We start from the raw sequence: 21,233 nt of genomic DNA on the forward strand, positions 1-21,233 counted from the left end.
TACATATGTTAAATGAAAGATGAAACAAAAAATTATGATCCATAATGAAAGATGAAACAAAAAATAGCTATAAAAGGATGTAGCTAATCATGTCCCTAGTTTGCTGCCTTTCAAGTAGTCGAGATTGTTAAAGGTATCCTGAGGCTTTGTTTTTGCCAACTAAACAGCCCAAGCTCCACAGAACTTTAACAATAAGCCTTTTGTACTGGTTTGGCTGCTCTTTGTGTGGAGTCGCTCTGGTGACTCGGGGGTGATGGAATGTCCTCCTCAGGCCTCCTAGCAACATCCAAAGGCAAGGGCCCGCTCATAGTTGTCCACAGAGCTCCCCGGCCCTGCCTGGTCTGGCCCAGTGTGGAGACTCTGGGAGGCCCACAGTGTGGACTCTGTGCCTCCAGCCGACAAAGAGTCCTGGGGGAGGGGAGCCCCGGAGGTCACTTCTGCTCCCAGAAACCTGGGCTGCTCTTACCTTTCAAAATATAGTCCGTCAGCAAAGTGGGAACCTTCTCATTATCCTCCTTCATGGCAAAGAGAACTGGAGGGAGGGGAGAGAGAAGAGTCAAGACGAATCAGGGCACATAGCTCACTGCTGGGCCAGACAGTCCACCAACCCAAGAATAGTGAGAGAGGAGTCAAGGAAATCAGACACTTGCTGAGTGTTGAGCAAAGTCTAGAAGCCTCTGTCAAGAGCCAGCATTCACCTGCTGGTGAAGGAGAAGCCATCAAAAGGATCAGGGTGGCCCTACTGATGAGCTGACGTCCTCTTTCCTCTTTTCTCTCTTTTTCTTTTAGTCTTTCCTTTTTGTATGCATGTGCTCATCTGTAATTTCCCCATCACCTGTGAATTATGTGTCTTTAATGATCATAAAAATAAATAAAGCAATTTAAAAAAGGAATCAACTTTCAGATGCAATCCAAATGTTAAGAATAACAGCTGTCACACTGCTGAAACTCTGATAAATCTGTCTTTAAAGATGTCCTACTCATACAGATATTATTAGAAAAGTTCTCATCTCCAGTTTATTAAGAGCAAATGAATTTAATTCAACAAATATCTTCTCCTTTATGCCCAGTACAGTGCTAGAATTTGTGGAAATGCAAAGGTACTGATGACCTTCAAGGAGCTTACAGACTTTTTGTTGAAAAGGGATATAAAGTACATATGAAGCAAACAATAGGAAAGTGATTAAAACTTAAGGGTTTTCATAGAACAGATGTTTCTGTTATTAAACTAAGAAGTACCTTCTCATATTCATTATTCATGATGCAGAAGTCAGCTCTGTTAAAAAATTCTTCAAAAAATATTAATATCTGGACCTTGTTTATACTATCAAAAAACGAGGGAAGGGATGGGAGTATCCAACAAGAGATTTCATCATCAATAGATGCCTTAAGCAAACTCTGGTATATGCTATCTATGCCATCTCAAACAGCTTCATAAAAAAAGACAGATGTGTATGTATATAAGACATACTTATCAATGAAGAAAGGGGGTTGTGGAACTTAATATATTAATTTTAAAAGAGTAAATAATAAATGTTAATATTCATAGAAAAAAATCTGGAAGAATGTGCATGAAACTCAAAAGCAGTTACCTCTTTGGCATCATATAGCTATAAGGTCCAGATTTTTTCCATGAACATGTATTATTCTTTTTTTCCACTGGATACAATAATCTTTGCACTTAATTTCATTTTTTTAACTTTTTAATTTTATATTGGAGTATAGCCAGTTATCAATGTAATGTGATAGTTTCAGATGGACAGGGAAGGGACTCAGCCATATCTATACATGTATCCATTCTCCCCCAAACTCTCCTCCCATCCAGGCTGCCACAAAACACTGAGCAGAGTCCCTTGGGCTGTACAGTCGGTCCTTGTTATCTATTTTAAATATAGCAGTGTGTCTGTGTACTGCTTTTTGCAAGTGAAGAAAACACTGAAGATCAACTGGCCCTGATGACTGAGGTCAGGAGGCACCTTGACAATGGAGAGACTCCCCAGTCCATTCCCAGGTCCTGTTCTCCATTGATTACCTTAACAAGCTGCAAATCAGGGTCATGGAAAGGGAAAGTCGCTCAGTCGTGTCTGACTCTTTGCGACCCCATGGACTGTAGCCTGCCAGGCTCCTCTGTCCATGGAATTTTCTAGGCCAGAATACTGGGGTGGATAGCCGCTCTCTTTTCCAGCCCAGGGATTGAACCCAGGGTTCCCGCACTGAAGGCGGATTCTCTACCATCTGAGCCGCCAGGGAAGCCCACTTGACTTCAGAACTCAGGAGGGGGTAAGGAACAGAGGCTGACAGTGGCATGAGCCCAGGGCCAGACCCAGAAAAAGACTGGCCCTCAGGCCATTCAGGCAATGGTTTGTTTCCTTTCTTCTGCATTTTTAGACATGGATTCATTTCAGCATAACAGGCTGAAAATACGTTGCAGCTGGGCATGCGAAGACTAAAATAAATGCTGCCTACCAAGAAGATAGCAATAAAAATACAATAATTGCACTCAGCCCAGCCAACATGTGACTAAGGTGGTCTCCAAAATCCAAAATTTACAAGAACTGTCCAGTCCCCAGAGCCGGTCTTGGGCCTATGTTCTTGACTCAGGAGTTGGGAAAAGAGGAATTACTGTTCACAAACCCATACACGGATGTGCCAAAAAAGGGAGCTCTCAGAACATACAGGAAAGTTGGTATTCAGGGAAGTTGGCAGTTTTTTTAAAGGAATAAAATATTGGAATGTGGTATGTCTATACGACAGAAGAGAGAGCCATAAAAAGAATGTTAACCAAATGTTAACTGATGTGACTAAAATCATGATATGAAATTTAATAGCCTGTGTAATCCCAACTATAAGGGAAAGACATAAAATACTATGCCTGAAAAACACTATATAGTAACCACAGTGAAGGTGGGAAGAAGCTGTTTATTTTCCTTTATTCACATTTCTGTTTCCAAAGTATTCTAAATCATGGATATACTCTAGCCCTAATTTTTCAAATGAACTTCAAAAGTATACACAAACCACTATTTCTTGATTAAAATGAAAGGATTTCACACTAAATTCCTGAATGGGTATCTGTAATAAACTTATAGCTCTTTATTTTTAAAAAAACAGCATGACAGAGTGCTCTATATATATCAACCTTCATAATTTGTCCAAATTATTTTCCAAATGCTTGCTGCTTGTGAAAACACAAACACCTATAAATGTCAGCTCGTTTCTATCTGCTCCCATTAAAAGAAAATCTTAGTGCATATTTATGCAAATAAAAGAGCTTCAGATGAGTTAAGAGGAAGCTGATGCACTTTTTGAATTTAAACTTCCAGGTTCTCAAGGACGTGGTGTCTATTGATGGAGGCAAGATTTCCATTTATCAGAAACTTCTTTCGTTCTCCAAAATGATAAAAATGAAATCTTTAGACACCTTAAGCAATGGGCCCAGGAGGTATCTATCTTCTTCAGCCAAATAGATGAAGACCCCCTTCCTCCCCTTAGGCATCAAATAGCCCTGCGGCCCATTTCCTCTGAGGCAGCGCAGCAAGGGCGAGCATGCTGTTAGTGTGCTACTCAATTCAGAGCATGGTTGCCAGGGTGATGGATGGCCTTGTGATTTACCGAGCCCTTCCTCACATCTCAGCCTAGGATTTTTCTCTTCCTAAAAAAATCAAGCTGACACTGATGGTTAACACCCTGTGCCCCCAGCCCTTTGGGGGCTGTAGTGTCTGATGGGTATTGAGAGACTTTGCCTAAAAAGGCTCTCGATCACAGGCTGTTTTCCCCAACCGCTCTGAATGCTTGCTAATATTACTTGACAATAGAGTCAGGGCCTGGAAGGAAAACCAGAATCTATTCTCTCCCATCAGCCTTACCCCACCCAAGAAACCTTGCTTCTCATTAAATACAGTCAGTCCCTTAGAAGGAGCTCCCTGCTTTGGGAACACAAGGCAACCTCAAACTGCAGGCAAGGCAGAGAGCACATGGCCTTGAGACCTGTGGGTGAACCACAGAAAGCTCCCCTGCTCAACCTCTTCCATCAGTTTGTGTTTTCTGGCAAGTCTCTCCGCTTCCAGGAACCAGGAAAAGACAAAGCAGCTCCTAGTATCACTGAAGGGCTCTTTAATTCTGCCCCATGGAGGGGACATGATGCAATGGTGTGGAGCACATTTTGACCCATTGAAACTGCACTGCTATATTTAAAATAGATAACCAACAAGGTCCTATTGTATAGCACAGGGAACTCTGCGCAATATTCTGTAACAACTTAACTGGGAAAAGAATCTGAAAAAGAACAGATGTATGTATATGAATAACTGAATCACTCTGTTGTATATCTGAAATTAACACAATATTGTTAATCAACTGTATTCCAATATAAAACAAAAAGTTAAAGGTGGGGGTGGGCAGGAAACTCAGGAAGAAGGAGATATATATATATATAAACATATGTATATATAGTTATGAGTTATTCACATTGTTGCACCGTAGAAACCAACACATTTTAAAGCAATTATCCTCCAATTAAAAATAATAAAAATAGTAACAAAAATAAAAAAGAAATTGCCCTGGGGAAACCTCAGGCCCGAGACACCAAGGGTATAACTCACAGGGCAAGAGGGACAGAAATGAGCAGTTGATCTGGCTGAGAATGGGAGGAACTCACTGTTAGTCAGCATCTGGAGGTCTTCCACTGATGGGGGCGAGGCCTTCTTCTCGTAAGGGATGACTGTGTTCAGGTACTAGGAGACAAACAGGGCATGCTACACATGAGACAGAAGCCCCATTCCCGAGTCTAAGATATGGGTTGACAGCTTGCATGGGAACTGGGTTTTTCTCCAAAAAACACACATTCCATCAAATTTAATGTTCTCAACAACACACATAACAATGTGCGCACCATTGTTTCACGATTTCCCCCCATCTTTGGAAAATGTCTCCTTTAAAGGAAGACTTTATCATAATTAAGATTTATACAGTTCTCACAAAACTGCTACTGTTAAGTCGCTTCAGTCGTGTCCAACTCTGTGTGACCGCATAGATGGCAGCCCACCAAGCTCCCTGTTCCTGAGATTCTCCAGGCAAGAACACTGGAGGGGGTTGCCATTTCCTTCTCCAATGCATGAAAGTGAAAAGTGAAAGTGAAGTCGCTCAGTCGTGCTCGACTCTTAGCGACCCCATGGACTGCAGCCCCCCAGGCTCCTCCGTCCATGGGATTTTCCAGGCGAGAGTACTGGAGTGGGGTGCCATCACCTTCTCCAGAACAGCAGGATATAAATTCTCTCTGAGTTCCCACAGACAATGAACCAGGAGACACTGGAACATATCTAGGGATATAAAGCAGAGTGTAAAAATGCCATAGTCTAAAGGTATTGAAATCAACAGAGTCTATTCTATCTTCATGAAATTCTGTTAGAAATCAATATCAAAAGATATTTGAAAATAACCCCCATATTTTGGTTCATAGTGCTTTTCAGGTCTACTATATCCTTCTACTTTTCTGTCTATTTATTCTATTAATTTTTGAGAGTTTTATATTGAAACTCCAAGTAAAAATCTTAATTTTTCTACTTAAAAAATAATTATAATATATAGTGGAACTATATGTAACTTTGTTCTGTATTTTCCAGGTCTCCTGTAAATATGTTACCATACTTTCGTAATATAAAAAAATTAAAAAGAAAGTAAAACTCCCTCCCACCAAAAGTAAGACTTGATCATATTAGCCAGGAACAGGGTCCCTCCACTCCAAACACTAAAGTCTTCTGACACTAGAAATTTTTTGATTATTTAGGAATACTGGTGAGCTTTTGGTCCTTCAGGCTAAAAGCAGAGAACATTCTATGGGCGTATATTTCCTTCTCTGCAGTGCAACGAGAGAATGAATGCTTTCTCTTTTGTCAAAGTGACCAGTGAGAAAACCTCAACTCCGCCCAGGGTCTGGGATGTTGGGTTTGCTCCCTCTGGTGGCGATGAGGTGCTCCTACAACAAAATCATCTTAGTGTCCAGTGGGCTATCCAAAAACACTGGCCAGCAGGACCTGGAAGGTTCTGAGGGAGCCTGACATCACGATTGAGAAAAGCTCTAAACCACGAGGCTTGTGTTTTAGACGTGGCCTTGCCACTAGCAGTGTGGCCTGGGGGAAAATTGCCTAATCTCTCTGGGCCTTCGTTCTACCTCTGTGAACTGAGGGGACCAAGTTACATGTTCCTAAAATCTCTTCCCGGGAGAGCTCCAGGAGACAGTGAAGGACAGGGAAGACCGGTATGCTGCTGTGCATGGGGTCGCAAAGAGTCAGACACGGCTGGGCGACTGAACAACAACGAAAATCTCTTCCCAGTCTGTAGCTCCAGAATTCTAATACCTAGGATTCAGTCACAAATAGGCCTAAAACATACAGCTTTGGTGCACGCTCTCAAAGGTGTCTTTGGACACACCGACTTTCTCTGTTAGACTACACACTTCCTGAGGGCAGGACCAGGACTCACTCATCTATGTACTGCCTGGGGGCCTAGCAACAGAGCTCAGCACATGGCAGGCACCAGATAGCCAGAAATGCAAACCATTTCTCAGGGAAGTAATTGATTAAGTGAAGCCAAACTGGAGACCCCGCAGTGTGGGTTACAGTCAGCAAGGCAGCTGAAGAGGCAGTCTTGGTGGGATTGGCTCCGCTAGGAGCCCAGTGTGCTTGCTAAGTTGCTTCAGTCGTGTCTGACTCTGTGCAACCCTATAGACTTTAGTCCACCAGGCTCCTTTGTCCATGGGATTTCCCAAGCAAGAATACTGGAGTAGGTTGCCATGTTCTCTCCAGGGGATCTTCCCAACACAGGGATCAAACCTGCATCTCTTGATTTCTTGTGACTCCTGCATTGCAGGAAGACTCTTTACCGCTGAGCCACCAGGGAAGCCCAGTGTGGTAAAGCTAATTAAGCTCTTGGATGGCATCTTTCATGAAGCGGCTTCTCCTTTAACGCATTTTGTTCTGAAAGCAACTGAACTCACAGGTCTACAAGGAGTGTTGAGTTTTCACCATGGCCTCTAATACGAAAGTTCAAAAAACCATTTGCCTTTAAAAAGACACATTCTGCTTCTCCTTCGAATGGAAGAAATTGTTAGGATATCCTCCCACACCCCCCCAATTTTCCCCCATGCTGGGATAATTCTAGTGTATCCCCATCCCCCACTCTGTTGAGGAGACCCAGTAGCAAGAGTCTGGGAAGGAAACTGGGAGCAGAGAGACAGGCCGTACCTGCTTGTCACTTCCCGAGGGGCCGAAAGTCTGGCGGATGCCACTCTGCAGGATGTTGGAGATGCCTTCCATGCTGAAGCGCTGGGGGAGGGGAGCGAGACTCAGAAGGGCAAGTCTTCCCTAAGCTACCCAGAGCTGTCAGCTTCTACACCATCCCAGATCAGGGCCCCGGGGTTTTATAAGTAGAAAGTAAAGACCTGGGCTACGAGACAGGCCAAAAGTTTAGCCTGTGCTTTGCAAGAAGAAATGGCAGCATCTCAAAGTCTCTTATCTGAGTAAGTCCCTCGGGTGATAAGACCCAACCCCCCCACCTCTCCCAGGCACTCCTGGGTTTCCTCATTTCAGCCTCTGTTTTGTAAATAGAAAAATAAAGCAGCACAGGGAAACTGGGACAGATGACGGTGAAAATGTCTCAGGGAAGAAAACAAAATGCCCAGTCATTGAGAAGGATGGATGTGAAGCACTTGTCCTCATCTAGGAAGCTTTTTCCAAAATGCACATGCCCGAAGCCCCATTCAGTAGCTCTCGGAGAGAACTCAGGAATAGGTATTTTGAGAAATCTACTTAGATGATTCTGCTGAGCCTCCCTGATTGGGAATCACTGGTTGGAAGAATCCGGTCACTATAACAAGGTGTCATAATTTTCAATCCTGAAACACCCTAATGACCTCCTAAAGATATGAGTCAGAACTATAAACTGCTGGTAACAGGGACTCTGAACCCAGAGTCCAGGGCACAACTCCACTCAGTCTTAAATACCTTCACCCCACTTCCTAGAGTCTTGCCTATTAAAGCACATAACTGTACTCATTTCTCTTCTAGAGTTACATCCTGTCTCTTTCAATTAGACCAGGTTCCTCTGGGGGCGCAGAGGAGATGGGTGGGCTCTTCTCCCTCTCGTGGCCCCACTGTCTGCCAGGGGTTCCTGCCCAGTCATGGCTCAGGACAGGTCTAGGGCCACAGCTGGTCTTATCCCGGGACCCACAATGGGGACCCCAGAAGCTGGACACCCCTGGTCCTCGTGCAGGGTTGTCCTCTTACCTTGAGAGGCATCTGGCTTCCCTTGTCTATCCGGCTGCTCTGCAGGCTCAGCCCTTTCTCTTTCCGCCTCTTCTTCATCAGTTCTCGCTGCTCCTTCTGCTTGTTCTGCACCTCAATGAGCACCGTGATGAAGGAGTTCTTCACTTCCTTCTCGAACTCCAGCTCGTCCCGGCGGGCCAGCTGCTGCACCAGCTCCTCCGAGAAGTCTCGGATAGCTCCTTCTACTTGGTCCAGGAGCTCCATCAGCTCAGACCCAGACATGTGCCTCAGGCCTGCAGGGAAAGACCATCCAGCAGGGTCACTGCCTCCAGCCCACGGGAGAGGCTCCCGGGGCCCAGAAGGACCTGCACGATTCAGGCGCATGCCAGAAGGCAGGACCAGTTATGGACTGTGAAAGAAAACATCATCTCGGGAAAACAAAGGGGAGAGAAAAACCAACCCCCGGGGAGACCTGTGGACTCTGTCCACAAAAATGCAGGTGGACAGACATGTGGTGTTTGATAGCTTGATCGGTCTCCCTAGGTTTCCTCTGTCTCTATAATATTCCTCAGGCTTCCTAGATGGTGCCAGCGGTAAAGAATCCACCTGCCAATGCAGGAGACACAAGAGAGGCCGGTGTGACACTTGGGTGAGGAAGATACCCTGGAGTAGGAAATGGCAACCCACTCTGGTATTCTTGCCTGAAAAATTCCATGGATAGAGGAGTCTGCCGAGCTACTGTCTATGGGGCCGTAGAAAATCAGACACGACTGAGCGACTGAGTACATATAATATTTCTCATGTGAAATGGGTCAAGAATTGGGAGAGGGGGACAGAAAGAAGATTTCGACATCTGTGTCGAAGAGCAATAGAGAGGTGGTATCTATTCCCAAGATCTGATCAAGAGAGCCAACAGCAAAACAGGCAGTCATCTGAGGCCTCTCTACACCAACTGTCCTGTGTCACAGCGTGCATGTCCAGAAATACGTGAGACGTGTAGAGACAGGCAACACGCATGGAAAAATGAAGCCTGGCCTGCTGGCACCGAGTCTTCTGCTACTGTTAGAGAAAAGAAAAGGGAACCTGGGAGAACACAACACAGATCACTTTAAATTCTTATCCCCTCAGACTTCTTCATTTAAAGTAGATTCGGGAGCATCTTTTCAAATGCGCTCCTTTCTAACGGCATCTTTTGTTTCTTCTACATCAGAATCCATTCTCCTCTCTCTTTGTGTTCCCTGCTCTGCCCAGGGTATTTGCTGACTTACTTCAACCTTCTTCAATTCACTCTTTGGAGTTGTCCTCCTCCTTCTGTTTTTGCCATTTCACTCTGCGTTTCAGCTGTTTCCCCCAGTCTTTCACTGAGCGGTTCTGTGTATGGGACCTTTGTGTGGCGGAGAATGGCCTGATTGGAGCCGCTGTGAATGCAGTGCTGGGGCCAAATCCAGGGCTCCCAGCAGATTCTTTCTGCTAACATCATCCTGCTTCCACTCGGGAGCCCCAGCCTTACTTACAGCACTCGGTCCCTCAAGTCACGCCTCTGTTTTCGCCACTATTCTAATCAGAGTTTGGACTTTTATACCCTGACCATCCCGCCTTCCCTCTCTGTTGTTTGTTAAGTCCCGCTACCCCCATGCAAATCCACTCCCAGGGAACGTGGCCCTTCTGGCAGCATGGTTACCATTATCCCTACAGACTGATAAGTTTATACCCGTTTTTGCCACTGGTGTTACATCTTTTAATTTCATGCTTCATCTGCCTCTTTGTTTGTAGGATCATAATTACTACAGACCTGTGTCAGAGAGTTAATACGATATGCAGATTAAGAGTGTGGACTCTGCAGCTAACCTGCCTGCCTTCAAATTTTGGCTCCACCCCCTTATGACCCGAAGGTGGCGTAGGGGCAAATATGCATTAAAAATAAGAGGCCTGGGGCTTCGTTGGTGGTTCAGCAGTTAAAACTCCATGCCTCCAGTGTTGGGGGTGTGATTCAATCCCTGGTTGGGGAACTAAGATTTCATGTGCCACATGATAGGGGAAAAAAAAAGAGGCTCAATTCTCCCTGCTGAAAATAAGGGAAGAGATTCCCTCTCTCCCTTCCTTCCCTTTTCTTCCAGAATCTCTTTCTCTGTCCTTTTCAAATGCGTGTCATTCATTTTCATGGCTAAATACACCTCCTGCCAGTCTCAGGACTCAGGAATGTTTCCTCAAGGATCTTGGAGCCACTGCTTTGAAAAGTCATCACCAAGAAACAAAACAGGGGCCTCATTCGTCACCTGACTCCAAATTGCAAAACTTCCTCAATGTAATGGATTGTGTCCAATTGCCTGTAGGTAAAGGTGAGATTTCTTTCTGGTTTTGCAAGCCCTTTAGTGGATGATTGTGATAAGGAGATCAAACCAGTCAATTTTAGAGGAAATTAGTCCTGAATATTCATTGGAAGGACTGATGCTGAAGCTGAAGCTCCAATACTTTGGCCACCTGATGCGAAGAACTGACTCACTAGAAAAGACCCTGATGCTGGGAAAGATTGAATGCAGGAGGAGAAAGGGATGACAGAGGATGAGATGGTTGAATGGCATCACCAACTCAGTGGACATGAGTCTGAGCAAGCTCCAGGAGTTGGTGATGGACAGGAAAGCCTGGCAGACTGCAGTTCATGTCGCAAAGAGCTGGACACAACTGAGTGACTGAACTGAACTGACTGAACTGTGACATGCACCATATTCTGGCTTCATGCTTATTCGATAATAAAGTTGTTTCCTTTCTCCCTTACTGTGAAAAGGTTTCTCGGGTGGGGAGGAGATATTATTTTTAAATCATATTTCCCCGACAATGGCCTCAAACAAGTCACTTACTCGTCCAGAAACTCAGTTAGCTCAGTCCTAATGGGGTTGCTACAGGCATGAAATGAGATTATGCGTACAAAGTTTTAGAACAGGCTTTGGCACTCCAAAGCTCTCTAAATATATGTGCTATTATTGTCATCACTGTAGATTGTTTTCATTGACTTTTTGGTAGCATCATGCGGGGTTTTTGGGGGGTGCTCTGTGCAGCATGTGGGACCTTAGTACCCCAACCAGGAATTGAACCCGCTCCCCCTGTCTTGGAAGGGCAGAGTCTTAACCACTGGACTGCCAGGGGAGCCCTTCAAGGAAGCATCACTTGGAATAGTGAGCTCAGATTTCCTCTACTTGTTCTTTGGTTCATTTTACCATTTTAATTTTGCTCGATTGCCTCCTCCCCACCCTCTGTGATGCGAACGTCTCTGCTGATACACAGTAAGAACAGTGATGTCAACTCCCTAGATCCCAGGCTATTAGTGCCATGTGAAGCCCATGCCCTACCCAGCAGAGCTGAGTTCATCCTTCGCGAGTCCACCCCCAGGACCCTCACCTTCGTAGGACCAGTTGTTGTTGAAGGTCTGGGTCAAGGCCTGCATCTCCTGCAGGAGGACTGAGTCCGCCTGGGAGGAGGTTTCTCCCCCATCCTCCTCTTCCAGGACCTCCTCTTCCTCTTCAGGGTCGGGGGAATTCTGCATCATTTCTTCAATCTCTTCAATCACCTGAAGAGGGTACACAAGAGAGCACTCACTCTTCTCTGCTGCAGGAATATCTCATCGTGAAGGATGATCAGTGAAAGATGTGCCTAATTAGCTGTCTTTGTAAAATTCCTAAAGCAATATTGTTACTTAATAAATATTGAATAATAATAAAAATAGATCTGACCGAAGGCTTGCAAACATTCTCCCTTTAACGCAAAGCCCTCTTTAACGTCAAACCTCTTCCAAGAACACCATTTAGATGAGTGCTTTATTGGAAATAAACTGCTCTTTCTGGAAACAAAGCAGAGACGCCTGGAAGGGAACATTTACTTCAATTTGCTGGGCACTTTCTTCCTGAGTGGGAGAATATTTCATCCACCCAACTGGAACACAAAATCCAGTCCATTCATTGTGATGATGCTTATGACCGGAAATGGCCGTGTTCCTAGGACAGCTCAAACTCATGTACTGCTTTTCACATAGAGGAAATGAGCTCTACCTCCAGAATTCACCAGGACAAGAACTAAAGGTGGCCAACAAGTGCAAATCAAGACAAATAATAATAGAATAAGTACGGTCTGGGCAGCAGAAAATAGGTAAGAAACTCAGCTATAATCTAGACTATTGTAGGGGACTGGTTCTAGAAGATGAGAGTAAAATTAGACAACTGCCAAAAGGGAAAAGGGTGAACTATTGAACAATGCATAAGACTTCGGACACTAATTGTTCACACATGAAGAAAAGGGAATGAGCAAAGACTACTTCTTTGGAAAGAGCCACTGATGAGTCTGGTCAGAACAGAGCATCTGTATGTTTGTTCCTGATGCTGTGATGGGCTCCGGCTCCAAGGCCACTGGTCATTGAAGTGGGTTCCTTTATGTTAGGCTGGACCAAAGATAAAGGCGCTTAGAGTTCCCTCCTTTGGAATAGTTTCCATTTTATTCCAAAGCTTCCCCATCTCCACTCACAAATGTAGGGGATACGTAAGCCATTCCTGGAATACAAGCAAATGACATGGCCCCTCTTTGGAATTTTATGGCTGAGTCCCTCTTTCCCTGGAAGTTATCACCATTGAACCTGGATCACTGAGTTGCATTTCCTCCCAAAATGCACAGGAATAAATGCCAGCACCTCTTCTTTTCAGTCCAGTTCCCTTTAACCTCTGGATCCTTATCTGTTTATATCCCACCCTTTACCACAGACACGAAAGAGCTCCTTTTACTGAAAAGCACTTTCTGGCACCAAAGGCTCCTGGTAGAGCTTTTTCAGAATCGCTCTGCGAAAATGCGCGAAAGGTGCCTGCTCAGAGCAAGTGCCCATGAATAGTTGTTGACTGAAAGGTTGAATGAGGAATCCAGAGACCCAGGAGTATTCTCCCTAAGTAACAAATTACTGAAACCAAAATGTAAGTAAGTCAGTAAAATGTGAAGCATTATATCTTTTTTTTTTTTTAACCAAATGAGAATTTCTAAGACTCTTTTGGGAAGGTTCAACATTTTCAATGTTTTATGAAATATGAGAAAATATCCATCACTTGAAAGCCTCATCTGTCATTTCTATTCTCATGAGAACAAGGATTTGGGACCCTTGTTTAAGTGTCTTGACACCAAGTACAATGAGTTGCAATAAAAAGGCTTCGCAGGAAATGAAGGCAGTAAACACGGGCCCCTCTCTGGCTGTTACCAAACACGGACCCCACCTGACAAACATGTCAGGAGTTACATTCCCATTTACTGCAGGTGGGTAAACTGAGTCTTAAAGAGACATGCAATCCCTTATCAAACATACTCTCAGTCATGACACAGCCACCACAAGACCATACATTCTTCTGTCACCTTAAAGGCATGTGGCAAGTGCACACTCAAACTTTTTCTCTATCAAAAGAACTAAAAGTCCCAAGAACCAAGACATATTCATACCTGATCTGCTGTGAGTAGAGGCTCCTCATTGATTCCAGAATCGTGTTCACTCTTCTCATTGAACTCTTCCTCTTCTTTCTCATGGATCTGAAAGCGGGAAAGAGGGGGGATGGAATTCTGATTGACCATCAGCAGAACTAGGATTCTCTCCAGTCTCTAGAACAGACGGCACTGACAGAGACCATCCCGGCCACCCACTGTGTAAAGAGAGAATCTGAGAGGTGTGCAGAGTTTCATTCAATTCCGAGAATACTCTGTCCGTACAGCATACATCACTGGGTCCAACATGGTCAGGAAAAGACAGTAAGGCGTGTGTAGCCAGCACCATTCTCACCCAAGGGGAGAAGCATAGTTGTTTAACGCATAGACAGGTCACCTTCAGGTGAACAAGGAACCTTCTCAAGGTGAATAATAATGGCAACCAACTCCTGCAGCAAAGGCACATTTGTTTATCTAAGGAGTTTTAACTAGGACTCTGTTTCCAGATTTTACTTTAGATGGTGCTTTAGTGGTGAAGTGGAGAAGGCAATGGCACCCCACTCTAGTACTCTTGCCTGGAAAATCCCATGGACGGAGGAGCCTGGAAGGCTGCAGTCCATGGGGTTGCTAAGAGTCGGACATGACTGGGCGAATTCATTTTCACTTTTCACTTTCATGCATTGGAGAAGGAAATGGCAACCCACTCCAGTGTTCTTGCCTGGAGAATCCCAGGGACAGGGGAGCCTGGTGGGCTGCCGTCTATGGGGTCGCACAGAGTCGGACACGACTGAAGTGACGTAGTAGTAGTAGTTAGTGGTAAAGAGCCTGCCTGCCAATGAGGAGACATTGATTTGATCGCTGGGTTGGGAAGAGTCCCTGGAGGAGGGCATGGCAATCCACTCCAGTATTCTTGCCTGGAGAATCCCATGGACAGAGAAGCCTGGTGGGCTACAGTCCATAAAGTCATACAGAGTCAGATACAACTGAAGCCACTTAGCATGCAGATATTATAAGGGTGAGTTGTTCTAGCCCAAATAGTCACGCTTTTAAAATCTGACAAAAAGTCATCATGTTGTTGGAATCTAGGCACAGTGTCATAGCTGATGAAAGATGTGTCAGAGCTCCACAGGACATGCTATGGAACAACCTGACCACACAAACCAAAGAACAAACTCCAACAACAACAGCAAATACTGAAATACTTGCACTGTCTCCAAAATTCCATCCCAAGCAAGACTGAAAGTCGACAACCATCGAGGTTCTAGATATTGAAGGGCAGCAAGGTATTCATAATGTGTTTGACTTTACTACCTGTGTCCCAAGAGGCCATAGCCTGGTACTGTTGGTCAAATCCTGCACAAAATACGCACAAAGCTGGGAAAGACTGCAGGCAGGAGGAGAAGGGGGGAGACAGAGGAGATGATTGGATGGCATCACCAGCTCGATGGACATTAGTTTGAGCAAACTCCAGGAGATAGTAAAGGACCGGGAAGCCTGGAATGCTACAGTCCGTGGAGTTGCAAAGAGTAGGACCCGACTGAGTGACTGAACAATAAGCCACTAAACAAACTAACAAGCTGTCTGTGTCCAGGAGTCTCATTTGAAAGTCATCTCCAGCCTGGCAAGAAGTGCCTCCAGGAAATCTTTCTGCAGACACCTCTCATCCAGGAATCAATTTCACTTGTACAACAACAGCTGGCATGCTGGTCTGTCTGACTACTGGGGATTACACATTTCCTGTTCTAATTAGCACCCCCAGGAAACACCCGGGTTCCAGTTCAAGCAGTCAGAGGGAATCCATCCTCAGAAACATCTCCCCATTTCCTTAAATTCTACCTTGGCAGGCACCCCCAACAATGCATCGCCTTCTATCTACTTTTGCTTAAAAGCAGGACTATGTCATAAAAAACAAAAACAAAAAACTCAAATACATCTCAAAGGCCATCTGCTCTCAACCTGGGTAAGGGGTAGGACAGCGAGGTAATGGGATTATTTGAGGGGCTTTTGTGCCAGATGGTGACATCTATTTCTGCTGTCGAACCCATATGCTCCTCTCTCTGCCAAGTCCACCACCTATGGTACACGCCTGCTTCCCACAGCTCCCAGCTGTGCAGAAGGAAACTCCTGTAGCCCCGGCTTCTTCACAACTACTCTCTCATGGTAGAACTTTCTTTAGGGCTAGGAAGTCCTGTGGTAGGAGTTAGGCTCCTACTCAGAAAGTTTTATTTTCTTGTTTGAATTATTTTTTATAATAGTATATAAGCATCTGACAGCCAGTGTTAGTTTCTAAGCAGAATTTTTGTCCTAGTAAGTCTATTTTTAAATTGGAATATTTACATTTTCTGAGATATGGCCAATTTTAGCAAGTTTACCTCACTGACTGTTAATACTCCATCTTTCAACTACCCCAGCCCCCTGCCCAAGTTCCTCCCCCTGGGCTCCTGGTGAAGGCGGGAAGAGAGTTTTTAGGCATTGACCCTTCTTGCCATTCAGACATTATGGAAGCATGGAAGCTGGGCAGCAGCATGGATGACTCCTAATTAGAGCCTTCTCTTTTCTCTCTGATGCACAGCGTACTAGTCTGATTTGTTAGGCGTGGGCAAAACAAGATTCGAAATGAATTGTAAGCTTGTGATGGCTTCCTTGATGACTCAGATAGTAAAAGAATCCATCTGCAATGCAGGAAACCCAGATTTGATCCCTGGGTCGGGAAGATCTCCTAGAGGAGAGGATAGCAACCCACTCTAGTATTCTTGCTTGGATAATCCCATGGACAGAGGAGCCTAGCGGGCTACAGTCCATGGGGTCACAAAGAGTCAGACATGTGTGAAAGCTACTGTGAGTTCCTGGTAACATGGGAGCTATACCTAATTAATACGTCCTCAGATCCCATGAAATTTTTGCAGCTTGTTTTATGTCCCTGGATATGTTCTAGTGTCTCCTAGTTTACACTGTATGGGAACTTGAATAGAATTTGTATCCTTATTGTGTGAAAACTGAATAAATCTTACTTATGTTGAATTGGTTCACAGTGTTTTTCAAGTCTTCTGTATTCTATTTCTCTTATATTCATTCTATTAATTTTTGAGAGTTTGATATTGAAATTCCAATTAAAAATCTTAATTTATTTGCTTAAAAAAATAATTTAAGATATAGTGGGACTATATGTAACTTTGTTCTGTATTTTTCAATTTTCCTGTAAACTTTCATATGATATGATATGATAATATGAAAGTGTTATCATATTTTCATAATTTAAAAAATATTTTTAAATTAATAAAAGAGGTATAGTGAGGTGTAACTAAAAATCCAATGGTAGAAATAAAATGGAAGACCAGAAAGTATTTGATTAACCCAAAAGAAGGCAGAGAAGGTGAAATAGAGGAATACCAAGAATAAGAGAAAACCCAGGTGGAACAAATAGAAATGCAAGATGGTATGCCTAAACACAAACTATTAACATTAAAAGTTAATGAATTAAGCACTATGCAAATGAAATAAACACAATAAACTAAAAAGCACAGATCATCATGGTCAGATAAATATAAAAGAGCCAACTATATATAATCTATAAAAGCTATATTTTTAAAAACACAGATAGGTGAAAAGTAAAAGGATTGAAAAATGTTTACCTAACAGCAAAAGAAAGCTTTTGTGGTTAAATTCATATCGGACAAAGTAGATTTCAAAACAAGGAGTATTACCAGAGATGAAGGATATTTCAGGGCTTCCCTAGTGGCTCAGGAGTAAAGAATCTACCTGCCAATGCAGGAGACACAGGAAGGTTTGATTCTTGGTCCAGAAGGATCCCACACGCCGCAGAGCAACTGAGTCCGTGCGCCACAACTACTGATTCTGTGCTCTAGAGCCCATGCTCCGTAACAAGAGAAGCCACGGTAGTGAGACGCTCACGCGCCACACGCAGAGAATAGCCCCTGCTGTCTGCAGCTAAAGAAGAGCCTGCACAGCAACGAAGACCCAGCACAGCCAAAAATAGGTAGATAAGTAAAATTAAAAGGCATATCCTAATGATAAAAGGGTCAATCAGGAATACATAACAATAATGAAAGTGTGGGTAATTACTAACAGATCTTCAAACTATGTACACCAAAAACTAACAGAACTAAAGAAACAGACAAATCCATGATTTAATACTAATAATCGGTGATTTTAACACTTCTTTCTTGATAACTGATAAGACAAAGAGACAAAAAGATCAGGATACAGAAGAATCCAACAGTACTATAAACCACCTTAATCTAGTTGACCTGTACAAAACATCACAACCAGCAACTGCAAAATAAGCATTCTTCTCAATGGCACATAGAACATTCACAAACATACAACATATGCTTGGTCATAAATCAGTTTCAATATATTTTAAAAGATTTATTTGTACAGATTTTGTTCTATGACTAAATTAAATTAGAAATCAATGACAAAATGATATCTATAAACATTTTTCTAAGTAACCCATGGACCAAAGAAGAAAGCACAAGAGAAAAATGGAAAATATTCTGAACTGAATGATAATGAAAACATACCATATTAAAACTGTGGATTCAGTTGAGGCAAAGCTTAAAACTTTCCTGTTTTAAGATGCTGTGTTATGACTATGGTCTGAATGTTTGTGTCCTCTCAACACGTATGTTGAAATCCTAGCCCCCAGTGTGATGGCATTAGGAAGTAGGGCCTTGGGGAGGTGCTCAGGAGAGTGGGACCCTCATGAATGGGTCTGTATTCCTATAAAAGAGGCTCCCAGAGCTCCTTGCACCATGTGTCCTGTGAGGACACAGAGAAGCTGGCAGTCTTCAAGCTGGAAGAGGCCCTTTACCAGAACCAGCCATCTGGCGCCCTGATTGTGGATATCCGGCCTCCCTAACTGTGAGAAGTAAATTTCTATGGTTTATAAGCCATCCAGTCCGTGCTTCTTTGTAGCCCAAATGGAACAAAATCATTTTTTCTAAGTTTGAAATAAGATTTAAGCTCCCACCTTTGTTGTTGCTTTCAGTCAGTAAGTCGTGTCTGACTCTTTGTGACCCCATGGACTGTAGTCCGCCAGGCTCCTCTACTCATGGAATTTCCCAGGCAAGAACACTAGAGTGGGTTGCCATTTCCTTCTCAAGGTATTTTCCTGACTTAGGAATCAAACCCGAGTCTCTTGCATTGGCAAGCAGATTCTTTACTGCTGAGCCACCAAGAAAGCCACAAGCTCCCATCTTAGAAGCTTAAAGAAATGAATGGTGAAGTAAAACCCTTGTTTAAGTACAAAGAAGGGTACAATAAAGTTAAGGGAAGAAATAAACAAACCAGAAAATGAAAAAACAACAACGGAAAAAAAAAACCAGAAGTGGTTCTCTGGAAAAAATCAATAAAAGTGATAAACCCATAAATAAGCTGATGCAGTGGGGGTGAGGGGAAGGGACAGAAGGAGAGAGAAAACACAAATCAACAATATCAGTAATAAAAAAGGGAATGTCACTCTAGCTTTCATTAACATTGAAAGAATAAGAGAATATCAGAAACAACTGTGGTCAGTACATTCAACGACTTAGATTAAATGAATAAATTCCTTGAAAAACACAATTCACCAAAATTAAAGAAAATCAGCAAGAAATGGAAAATCTGAATAGCCTTATATCTATTGAAGAAATTAAATCGGTAATCAAAAACTTTCATAGAGAAGGATGGTTTCACTGGTGTAGTCAATCAAACATTTAAGGAAGAAATAATACCAGCATAACAGAAACTTTTTCAGAAAATAGAAGAAAAATTTCTAACTCATTTTATGACATTACAAGAGAAGAAAACTAAGAGAGTCCTATGAACATAGATGCAAAAATCCTTAAAATGTTAACAAGGGACCTGTCTGGTGGCACAGTGGATAAGAGTCTGCCTGCCAGTGCAGGTAACACAGGTTTGATCCCTGGTCCAGGAGAATACAACACACCACGGAGCAACTACGTCCATGGACTGCATCTATGGAGCCTGAGCACCTACAGCCTGTGCTTCACAACAGGAGAAGCCACCGCAATAAGAAGCCTGCACACCAAGACAAAGGGTAGCCCCTGCTCTTCACAGCTAGAGAAACCCCACACACACAGCACTGAAATTCATCACATTACATAAAAAATTGATCTATACACATAAATCGTTCAATAGATTTAACACAATCACAGCTGAACTTCTGGCAAGTTTGTACAAATTTATCAGGTGATCCCAAAATTTATATGGAAATGCAAAGGACCTAAAATAGCCAAAGCAACTTTGAAAAAACAGAACAAAGTGGAAAGACAGATGCTTTCTATCAAGACATTACCATAAAGCTAAAGTAACAAAGACAGTAGAGTATTGGCATTCAGATAGATGCATAATAGAGAATTCAGAAATAGGTCGGCACATTTAGGCCAACTGATTTTCAACAAAGATGCCAAGACAATTAAATATGAAAAAGATAATATTTCCAATGAACTGTATTGAAACAATTAGATAGCCATACCCATGCACAAAAAAATGAACCCTGACCTAGCCTAACACCATACACAGAAACTAACTTGAAACGGATCATAAATCATATAAAAGCTAAAACTACACAACTTCTAGGCGATAAGAAAAAATCTTAGTGATGTTGGGCTTGGCAATTTCTTAAATACTACATGAGAAGCACAAGCTGTTTTTTAAAACTGAATAAATTGGATTTTGTCTCATTTAAAAGAACATTTTCTCTTCAAAAGATAATGTTAAGAAAGTTTTAACTTTCTTAGACAAGAAAAATAAATCCATAGACAAGAAAAAAATATTCACAAAACGTATAACAAACAAAGGATCTATATCTAGAATGTATGTGTTGAATTAATTAAACAAAGAGACCATTAGGCTAAGGTGAGTTCAATGTTTCAGGAGGTTCCTAAGCGAAGCAAAACCAAAACCTCCAGTGCCTCGAAGTTAAGAATCAAACCAAAGGACAACCACTCACAAACAGCCAATCAGATTTTCCCAAATAATACAACCACTCAAACTAGAGCCAATCAATTTATTTCCTTCCTTTGCTTCCACCTCTTCTCTGTAAAAGTCCTTCCTCTAACTTCTGTGGGCAGAGCACTCTTAACCACTTTGAGTTTGGCACTGTCAGATTTTAACAGATTTTTGCTCAAATAAACTGTCAAAAACTTAATATGCTTCATTTTATCTTTTAACATGAGGAACTCGAACATCTCCGTAATAACACAAACAGCCCACTAAGAAAAAGGGCAAAAGATTTAATCAGGCACTTCACCAAAGAGGATACACATGAAAAGATGCTCAGCATCATATATTATCAGGGAAATGCAAATTAAAATAAAAATAAGATGCTGCTATATACCCACTCAAATGACTAAAATCAAAAAGGCTGTGTATGCCAAGGGTTGGTAGGGTAATTTGAGTTCTAAACTGGAACACAGTTTGGCAGTTCCTTAAAAAGTGAAACATACACTTACAATATGACCCAACCATTTCACTCATAGGTTTTTATCCAAGAAAAACAGAGAC

The 21,233-nt window shown here is 42.8% G+C and overlaps 1 protein-coding gene across 5 annotated transcripts in view; it reads right to left on the minus strand.

Moving 5' to 3' along the window:
* The window catches only part of FEZ1 (fasciculation and elongation protein zeta 1), a 42,380-nt gene that overhangs the window by 2,665 nt on the left and 18,482 nt on the right, over positions 1-21,233 (minus strand). For all 5 annotated transcript variants that reach the window (XM_040255810.1, XM_040255806.1, XM_040255811.1 and 2 more), the window contains exons 4-9: positions 13,725-13,811; positions 11,658-11,826; positions 8,283-8,554; positions 7,242-7,322; positions 4,658-4,733; positions 467-532 (exon numbers count right to left, since the gene is read on the minus strand). In XM_040255810.1, coding sequence (XP_040111744.1) covers positions 467-532; positions 4,658-4,733; positions 7,242-7,322; positions 8,283-8,554; positions 11,658-11,826; positions 13,725-13,811 — 751 coding nt within the window. The remainder of the gene's footprint in view (positions 1-466; positions 533-4,657; positions 4,734-7,241; positions 7,323-8,282; positions 8,555-11,657; positions 11,827-13,724; positions 13,812-21,233) is intronic.

This window comes from Oryx dammah, unplaced genomic scaffold (assembly GCF_014754425.2).
Source record: "Oryx dammah isolate SB20612 unplaced genomic scaffold, SCBI_Odam_1.1 HiC_scaffold_15, whole genome shotgun sequence".
Taxonomy (NCBI): Eukaryota; Metazoa; Chordata; class Mammalia; order Artiodactyla; family Bovidae; genus Oryx; species Oryx dammah.